We start from the raw sequence: 10,846 nt of genomic DNA, 5'->3' as shown, positions 1-10,846 counted from the left end.
TAAAATTTCAAAAAGAACGTAGATACGAAACTTCGTTTCATCGCTTCATTGCTACTGTAAAAATAATGTAGCTTATTCAAATAATTTTGACAGTAAAACTCACACAGTAGGTAATCAGATACTATGACACTGAAGAAACTGTTGAAGTCTCTGGAGATAATATTTCAAAATAAAAACGTGAGAGAAAGTGTAGCGGTTCGCTGGATGAAATGTGTAACTGTCAGATAAGACAAAAACTCTCCCACTATATCTTTCAGATTTTAGTCAGCACTCGTTTCAGCAATGGCTATGTAAGCCTGCTAATGAATGCAAGCATATTCAGCCAGTCGCCACAACACATAATGTGTGCACAAATCTTTACATTTCGCCAGATGTAATAACAAATACCATATTTCCTAATATTTATTTCCCTTTTTGAACATTTTAAACATTTAATTTTTCGTATTGTTTCTAGTTCCTCGTTTTAAGAACCGGCTCTAGGAACTTAAATTATTTTAGAATCTATTGCAGCTGCTAAATTTATATTAACTGGCTCGCATCTCAATACTTTTTTTAATAACATTTTAAATATTATAATTAAAAAATAAAATCAATTTCCAATAAATGTATTTATAATTACGAGTGAATCATATTTCGGGACTTTGATTAACATATTTGCAAAATTAAATCCGTAAAAATAGAAAATCTCATCCAAACCGTTTAATTAATTGAATTAGGGAATAAATAGAAAATAGCCTAAAGCAGAAGTTCCTTAATTTTTTTTTGTCTCGTAGACCACTTGCCATGTTTTTCGGTTTAGGGTAGACCCCCTGCTTGCTTGATATTGATTTTTTGCAAATTCATCAACTTCAAATGTGTTTTTGACAGCTGGTATCGTGCTACTCACTTTGAAAGATTTCTACTATCTGTGTATGTGGATTATTCCATTCATTGAAAGCCAAAAATAAAGTCACCCACATTTACATCTCATGGATCCCCAATTTTATTTTTCACTGACATGGACCCCTTGCAGGTCGTCACTTTGAGAATCACGGTGGTATATCATTATGTGCAGGTTTTTACAAGTTCAAAATGTATTGCGACCACAAAGCGAATGCCTACACCCTACAACTTACTCAATTTTATAAACATATATAATAATTTTTTTACTTCATAGGTACTTTTATAAATAATGTATATGTCTTTATTTTATAAGAATATAATGTAAGTAGATAGGTACTATCAGTGGTTGTTGAGATCCACTTCAGTGGACCCCCATTTTTATTTCATGGACCCCCAAAATTTTTTCGCTGACGTAGACCCCTTGCAGGTTATCATAGACCCCTGGGGGTCGATATAGACCACTTTGGGAATCACTGGCATAAAGTATTGATATATACGTAAGTAATAAACTATTATAATTTTCTCTTCTCTATGGGTAATTTAATTTAACTAGATAACCAGGTAAATGGCTTTGAGCTAAAGACCTGAAAAATTGTATAATACCATATATAATAAAAAAATGTATAACATAATGGTTAGCAACAAAACTGACATTATGCTTTAGTTTGGTATAATCCACTGCATTTTTTTTTGTACCCTGGCGAAAAAATTGAAATTGATTAATTGGCGAGAAATTGACTAAATGTATGTACATAGATCTGCGACATCCAGTTCCCGTAGTAGTTAATCGTAAAGGTCAAATTCTTTTGCACGACAATTCGCGACCACACGTCGCGTGATTGATTTTCAAAGTAATGAATTTGTACTATGAAATATTGCCACATAACACAGTATCATTTGTTTAAGCATTTCCACAACTTTTTATGAGGTGAAGTAGTCAACAACCAATCCATTATTTTATTTACTTTATAATTTTACAACTCTGGAATAAATAATTCGGATGGTGTTTATTTCTAAATATAATAACATTAACCACAATAATTTTCCAGTCGACCTAATAATAGTTTTTATTGACTTTCGATACTACGACAAACTTGTGAATTTTTAAACATCATACAAAGTAAAGTTTATGGGCATTATTAATAACTAAAGGTTCGGTAAGTCTGATCATATTTTGAGGAATATTATTATGAAATAAAATTGGCACATTGTTGAGCGTGTCCATTATATTTTTAAGGCCTCATAGAAAGATTTTTGCTCCCGGCTCACCCTATTCAAAATCGCGACTTTGAATTGAGCGTTCACATGAAATTTAAAATACACAAGATATATTCGCGTATCGAGTTAAAAATAACAATAAATTGTATTATATACGTATATTTTTTTCAGTGGCACGTGACACTCCCGATCTTTTGCGGCGTCCTGGCCTTTTCATTCCCATTTCAAGTATTGGAAGCATAAGAGGTCGTGCGAGAAGGTGTTATATAGCTCACTCCCAAGAATTGCCACAAGGTTTTGGAGCTTTACCCTCGTTCACTTACACTACGGAATGTTATTGTCCCCCGACCAGGCCCCATCGATCTGCTCCGCAAGTAACGTTTAAAGATTTCGACTACGAATTATAAATTAATTAATTAATCTACCATGCAAATTCAACACACACACCCACGATAAATGTACAAAGCGTTTTCAATACTTCGCTTGAGGCGAAATCCGCGTTTGATGGTTAAAAATGTTATCGTTCGAATCAATATTTCGCATATTTGCGAGCCTGTTTCTATCTCGATGTTTAAAATCAATGTTACAAAATACACGTGTAATTTTTATTATTTGTATCAAACTTACCTCATTGTCAAATATGCCACTGCCCTGAAAGGACAATTCAGAAATTCGACAATATATTTATATGTAAAAGGAAAACATCGAATCGAATGAATATTGTAATAAAATTATGATGTTAATTTAAAACACAATTTTAAAATGACACACCAATTATTGGAATTATGTCAATTATTTATTATATGATATATATATAGATAGATAGATAAATTTAATATATATTTTTAAAAGACCAATTATACACAAGTCTTATGAGGTACGTTCCGAACCACTTGAAATGATTATATTAAAATTATTAACACGTGTATATATAATTTGTATTGTATAATAGTATGTAATGTATGTGTAATAAAATATAAAAAAAAAACAGGATGGACTTTATTAGACTTTAATAAAAGTTTAATTAATCGCAAATGATACACATACAGATGCAAAGCTCGTGCTTTCTTAACCCTTTCTCCTTAACGACATAATAAAATTAATTAAATTTAATTTAAGAGCATAGAGAAATTATAAAAATAAAATTAATATATACATTTGTAATTAAATCATTTTTTTAGTTTGAATAAAAGCCTCTAACCAGATTTGCACTTATATAAAAAAGTTGACATATTGTTGCGAATTATATTTATATTAAAAAAATAATATTACAATGAAATATTATATGTCAATCTTAACTGTTTGTATAATATATAAATTTCATTTAAAATACATCTAACAATTACATTATTAGAGACTTTTTCAAACCATAAATTGCTAAAAATATGTTGATAATATCCCCAACATTATTATTAATTATGTAAATAATTATTTATTTTATATTTGGGCTAGTTAGTCTTAAAAAGATAACACTCATAAACTAATATATTTTGTTATGAAAAATACGAAGGGTATATAAAAGTATTGTATATTAATTACATAAATAATATTCAATTTTATTTATTACAAAATATATATTGCTTAAAAAATATGTGTAATAAATAAGTCTACCCATCCTGTTACTGTAGTTGTATATAATGTATGTTTAATTATAATTAAAACATACAATTATGTAAATGTTTATATGTGTAGGATAGAGTAAATGGCTTAAGCTGTTAGGCCCTACATATATATAAAATAATTAAATATGAATTATTATGCATATTATAATGTATGTTTTAGAATAATGTGTTTATACTAAATTATCAACTTTATCAATCGCCATTATTCGGTGATACGTAAGTTAAATTGCATATGCACATTGGGAATTTTTGAATCTTTAAAAGAAAATGTAAAATAAATTATTATCGTTAGTTATAATGAATTTAATTATTGTCATATATTATGTATAAAATGTTTTTAATGGAACAAACATGTATGAATTTATATTTTATTTAGGGCACTTAAATAAAAAGAACGTCACCACGCATAAATATTCAGTACTTGTTGTGTACATAAAACATGTTCTATAAGGGTATAAGAGCTTTAACAAAGTATAAGTTATAGATATAAACATATGGAATATATCGTCACGATACATTATATTTATACATATGGATATATTGCGTGTTGTTTACTATTATTTTATTAATTGCTTGTATTAAATATTATATTATACATGTAATGGGTGTTAAACGGGTATTTACTGTAAAATTGTATTGATAATGCATGTTTATGTATGAATTGTATTTATGAAATAAAAATGTTAATGGATGTCATTCGTACCATTATAATGTGTACTTAAATTACAGACTGATTTATAGTCAAATATATACATTTTAATGTAACCTATATTATATATAATCAAATATTGCTGTTGTAATCTATAACTGTTTGAAAAAATAAATGTGTTTTTTTTTATTTATATGTAAGTTTTATTATATATTATATATATATGTTTTACTTTCTTCTTATTTTTGATTGGCTTAAGACAATCTAAGTAATCAAAACCAGGTTGTAAATCTCACTCAAGTATATTTAAACAATCGATACTTAATCCTATATTTCGAAACGAGTGAGCAACTCTTCCTTAACAAAAGCACGATTCTCACTAAGGTTGTGGGTGTACATTTCACGTTTTCAGTCGTGGGTGTTTTACCCTGTATACATTTATGTAATTTATTTTTTTCTCCTAAGTTATTATTTTTCAATAATAAGAAATTGAAGTAATTTTCTTATGAAAATACTTTCTATCATTGTAATAATAAATTATTTATTCGACTTTTGAATATAGCTTAAATTCAGGCGCAACATCCCTTATAATCTAAAAAGGTTAAAGAAATCTAATAAGTGAGATCGAATGTTTCACTTCGTAGAAATAATACTAATTGAATACACATTGTTACGTGAAGCCGATGTTTTCGTGCTAATGGTAATATAGTATTGACAAGAAATATAATAGTACTTTAAAATATATGTATATATGAATACAATCAACTTGGAGGAGTACATCTACAGACCTTCTGAAATAGATTTGTTACTATTAGATACGTTTTATATTTTAACTGTCAAATTGATAAAATTTCAAAAATAATAAATCAGCAGAATACCCATTATTGCACAATAGCCAAAACAACAGTGATATTCATCGATTACAGCAGCATATAAACCCAACATCGATTTTCAAGACACACGCCTGGAAACAATGCACTTGATGCTAGATCGAATTGTTGAATTTATCCTTTGTAATTATCAGAACAATAAGTTACCTTTAACTAGCTTTCCAAGCTTTCTTGAACAGGGACGGCATTTGGGAGGAGGACAAGTAGAAGCGTTTGCCTCTCCTTAAATCTAGCCAGAAAAATACATGTCATTTAATAAAATACTATGAATTTTAATGAAATATTAATATTAAAAAAACTATCACTGACTAAGCAACTTTTGCCCCCCCCCCCCTGAAAAAAGCTGAAACGATGTCCCTGTCCTTAGGGTACAGTATAAAATATATGATACTCAGTCACTCCACCAATTACTTGAAAGAAGTCGACGCTAAGCACATGACAAACGGCAATCACTTGTAAAATTACTGGCTTTAATAGTTATTTTGACTATGATCAATAAATCAATTCCACAGCGTTGATATCTAGGCTAATTTATCTGTTTGTAAGTGTTTACTTCCCTCATTTATAAATCTAAAAATGAACAATTTAAAAATTTTAATTTATTTTTTTGCTTAGAATTAGTTTAAAAAATATCAAAAGTATTTACAATGAAAACTGAATCACATCAATCAAATGGCAAGCATTTGTGTATATATATATGTATATACACTGACAATTAGCATCAAACATATTTTTTATTGACACCCCGTACCAGCCACTTTGACTGGGGATGGTCGATAAGTAGCCATAAAAAAATATTTTCATTTGTAATAAAACAGATACAAAATAAAATTCATAATAATAATAATAATCATTTATATATCATAACAAAAGTCATACCAAAATTGAGATGGAAAAAATTAGTAATCATTTTAAAGATAAAAAGTAAAACCAGTTATTTTGACTGGTCCGGTGTTTTGTGTTAATAAAAAAATATAAAGATTTTGTTTTTTGTTTTTATTATTAGAAATACAGTATAACCATTGTTGTATTATTTTTGGTACTTGTTAAGAATGTCGGCGCCACGCTCAGAAACCAATGTTTATGAACTCTCCGCTGCGTTTGGCCCTAACGATTACGAATGCGGTCAACTACGTTTTGCTACATAAATACGTTAAACAGATTAGGTGCGAGCGAGCGTTGGTAAGTGAAATCCACACGAATAACTTTCTGCAACGAATCTATTAAAATTAATAAATGGCTTAAATGTTGTAGACAACGCTCATGCGCTGCCGCTCGCTAGCACCTAACCAATTACAATTTTAAAACGTATTTATGTAGGAAAAATAATAATTAATTCAATAAATAATAATAAATAATTCCTAATAAGTGCATAATTTTTTTTCTATTTTTTCAAATGATAATAATTTTAGAATATTTAAAATATATAATAACCTAATAATACATTTTTATAAATATATTTATAATTTTATTTACTTGAATATTATAGTGCTATGGCCAAATATTGATAAGCGCAGTGCGACAATAGCAACACTGTATGCGGCTGTCATAGTATTATCTCGGAAATGTCTCCCAATAACGACGAAACTAACCCATTTAAACCAGAAAATGAGGAAGAAGTCATAATTCCACCGCTGCTAATAGAAAAACATACTACATATCTATCCGCCTACGGTACTGACAGGGATGACTATGAATTTTGTAAAACGGAATTTCTACGTATGTCCGGAATGTATTGGGGCCTAACAGCTCTCGAGATAATGGGCAAAACTCCAACGTGAGTATTTTTCAACAACTTATGTATTGAAATATTTTGTAGTTATCAAAAACCGGCCATACATATATGTATACTATATATTTTAATATATTTAATTGAGGAGACCAGGCGTCGTCAGTTATGCATTGTCCTCAAACATTTTGCCTCCCTTCTTACCTCTTTTTGTCATTCTTTGTCCTCTTCTAACAATAAATTCTGAAATAACATTTTTTTTAATTATATAGCATTTTCTCTTCTGTCCTCAAAAAAATTTTGGAGATGGCCTTTGAAGAAAAATTATCGAGATGACAGTTTTTAGCCCTTGCAGCAATTTATCCTCCTTGAACAAAAACTCCATTATGGGATTCTTATTTTTAGTGTCCTCTTGATATTTTCAAAATTTTATCACCTTAATTTAATCCAACAATATATCTTCACAGTGTATCCAAAGAAGAAATACTAACATTCATCAAGGATTGTCAACAAAGTGGTGGAGGAATATCGGCCAGTGTCGTTCACGATCCACATATATTATACACTTTAAGTGCAGTGCAAATACTTGCCATGTATGACAAGTTAAACACTATAGACGTCAACGGAGTAGTCAGCTATATTGCATCACTACAATTAGAAGACGGAAGCTTCATGGGTACAAAACAATCAATATTTTTACATATTATAAATATATACTTAAATACGCTTAAAACAACGTTTTAATGAACTGTTTCAGGTGATAAATGGGGAGAAGTCGATACACGATTCTCGTTCTGTGCTGTTCTTTGTTTATCGTTACTCCAGAGATTAGACGTAATCAATATTGACAAAGCCGTTAAATATGTAATGAAGTGTATGAATTTTGACGGTGGTTTCGGTTCAAGACCTGGCACTGAAAGTCACGCAGGTATGTCATTTTAAATAAACACCGTAATACTCAAACCTCTATTTTAATCCAATTCCAGGTCTTATTTATTGCTGCGTCGGCTTTCTTTCTGTAATCAATCGTTTAGATGTTTTAAAAGCCGATGAATTGGGATGGTGGTTGTGTGAAAGACAATTGCCCATGGGCGGACTAAATGGACGACCTGAAAAATTACCAGATCTTTGTTACTCTTGGTATTTTAAATACATATACATATAATTCATAGTATACATTTTATTGTTGTTATATATTTTTTTTATTATTTTAGGTGGGTACTTTCTTCCCTTTCCATGTTAAATCGACTCCATTGGATCAACAAGCCGAGTCTCAAGAATTTTATTTTATCATGTCAAGATCCGGAAGGTGGAGGTTTTAGCGATAGACCTGGGGATATGACAGATCCTTTTCATACATTATTCGGAGTAGCCGCATTATCACTTTTAGGCGAACCATCTCTGAAACCAGTCAACGCTACATACTGCATGCCTCAAGAAATTATGGATCGCTTAAAGCTTAAACCACAAGTACTAGAATAAATATAATTTTGTATGTTTATATGCTTGAATAATATATTTGAAAATATACACATAATTAAAAAATCGATTTTTATTTAACACATTGAATACAGTGTGCACAAATTTGTGCGTTTCGTCATTTTGACTTCATATAACAAAAACACACGTCAAACTGTATTTATTTAGCGCTTTAGTCAGAGATGCTACTAATATCATATTAATTAAATAGTTTAAAAAAATCGATATTGTATAGTTAAATATAATACTGATATAAACGGCAATGATTTATATGATGAAATTAAAATGTCAAGTTCGTTGATTTCTGAAGATAAAAGCACTCCAATAGGGATCTTAATTTTTTTAATATGAACGAATTAAAAAGCGTTTTGTCTAATCTGTGGATAGCATTGAGAATTTTATTAACTATTCCAATAACAGGTGCTTCATGCGAACGAAGTTTTTCAAACTCAAACTTATGAAGAGGTATCTTGAATAATATGCCCAAATTAAATTAAAATGTTATTTATATGTATACATGACAAGTTCAGGTGTATCGAATAATATTATTTGTTCAGAGATCAACAATTCCGAAATATTCAGGGTTATGTTTACAAACCATAGGATTCCTAGTTATCGTCTGGGATCCCGAGATTGGATTACCTAATGCTGATTTATTAATGTTTTTTTCATTACTGATAGAAATTTTTACCCATAGATATCATTGAAATAAGTTCAACAATTATTTAACTATATATTGTACAATACGTGTAAAAGGAAAGCGACCTAAAGGACGTTTAAAGATCTTCATTTTATTTTAAATACATTTAAAATTAATATAATAATTTATGTCTTTGTATCTTATGTTCTCAGAACCAAAACTTGCTGGATTTGGATGACGAATATTTCCATCGACAAGTAGCCTTTTTTTCCTGTAAGCGGGTTTTATCTGGTTACGAAAAACATTTTAGTGTAGTACTAAGAGATAAGAGCACACATGCAAACGTTTAGAAAAATATTAAATACATGCTGGTTTATACAAGTAGCCATTCCTATTCTCTAGACCGAAATATTTTTAATCGAGCGTAGAATAAGACCACGCTTTGCCTTTTTGTCATTCTTTATGCACGCACTCAGACTTAACTACGTCAAGCACGCACGGCTTCTCAAACATTCGCAATAAAACAATATATTTTTTACATTTTGTCTTTACAAATAATAATATTAAAAAATAAATGACAAGAAACATATCTATAAAAATTAAACTTAAACTACTTATAATATAACTTATAACATCCAAAAATAATTAATTTAAAAAAAATTAAATGCCTAACAATCCGGACATTGTATTACTTTATGTATTTGACACACAGCTCTGTGACAAACAATACACAATACACGCGTAATTTTACTACCAGAACAAAAGGGACACGTACGTATTCATCCAATATTACTAGTACTATTGGGAAAAAATGATGTAGAAAGATCTTCGACGGAAAAAGTCTTCACGAATAATTCTATCGCTGACTTTTGCGGTTTATACAAATAAATGTTCTCCTGTCGCTTAATTACAGTTTTTTTTACTAAATCTACCGATAGGAAGCGTATGAAATACTTTCGACGGCATCGATCGTTGAGTTGCCACTCAGAATATTGATGGATCCTTATCTTATAAGCATTGAAAGCCATAATATCAATGAGTTCCATAAGTATTCACGAGTCATTTTACCTCCTATATCAACTCCGCCTTATGTTCTGTTATAAAAAATAATCACCAGTGGTCGTTTGTTTTTGCTACCTTCACTATCTGTGTTAAAAACTTTTGTACCATTATACTCCGATGTAAAACTGTGTTTTCATTATACTCCGATGAATCTAACATATTTGATATGAACTATAAATAATGAAAAATTGTTGTTATTTTATAATAAATAATAATTTAAAATGTAAATGTGAAAATAATTAACATTGTAATTGCAATAATCTTCGTCTGATTCTGATTCGAACATTTTAATCACGTCTTCGCTATTCGAGAGAAATTCTACACCTTAAAATTCAAGATCCGAATCATCAGAATCATCATATTTTTTTACTATCGCTATAATATTATTTAAACTTTAGTTAGTTTATATTTGAATTATATAATACTTGGTAAGTAAAAAAATAATTGAGAAGCGCAGGAATATTTTGCGCTTCGGCGTAGCTCTCCTGGCGACGGACAAACAAATATTGACACACGTTTGAAACGCCGTCTGATGCGTGCATCAGAGCGTGAGGCACCTTGCCCTAGCTCTCACGCTCTGTCACATGCACTTGTGCATCTCGCTCGCACGCGTACAAGCGAGTCCGTGCGAGAAAAAAGGGGATATACTCACCCATCTCTCTCTTGCTAAATTCT

General features: G+C 29.9%; 1 protein-coding gene across 1 annotated transcript; it reads left to right on the top strand.

Annotated features, from left to right (window-relative positions):
• Positions 1-6,746: 6,746 nt before the first annotated feature.
• RabGGTb (geranylgeranyl transferase type-2 subunit beta) lies at positions 6,747-8,473 on the top strand. The gene is made up of 5 exons (XM_088206063.1): positions 6,747-7,038; positions 7,458-7,666; positions 7,748-7,918; positions 7,977-8,130; positions 8,205-8,473. The coding sequence occupies exons 1-5, from the start codon at positions 6,827-6,829 to the stop codon at positions 8,470-8,472; spliced, it is 1,014 nt and encodes a 337-aa protein (XP_088062189.1). The 5' UTR covers positions 6,747-6,826; the 3' UTR covers position 8,473.
• Positions 8,474-10,846: the final 2,373 nt, after the last annotated feature.

Source organism: Plectrocnemia conspersa, unplaced genomic scaffold (assembly GCF_051122295.1).
Source record: "Plectrocnemia conspersa isolate PC_06_02 unplaced genomic scaffold, ASM5112229v1 ptg000002l, whole genome shotgun sequence".
NCBI classification, from domain to species: domain Eukaryota; kingdom Metazoa; phylum Arthropoda; class Insecta; order Trichoptera; family Polycentropodidae; genus Plectrocnemia; species Plectrocnemia conspersa.
The sequence above is the reverse complement of the archived record's forward strand: the minus strand, read 5'-3'. Positions and strand labels throughout refer to the sequence as shown.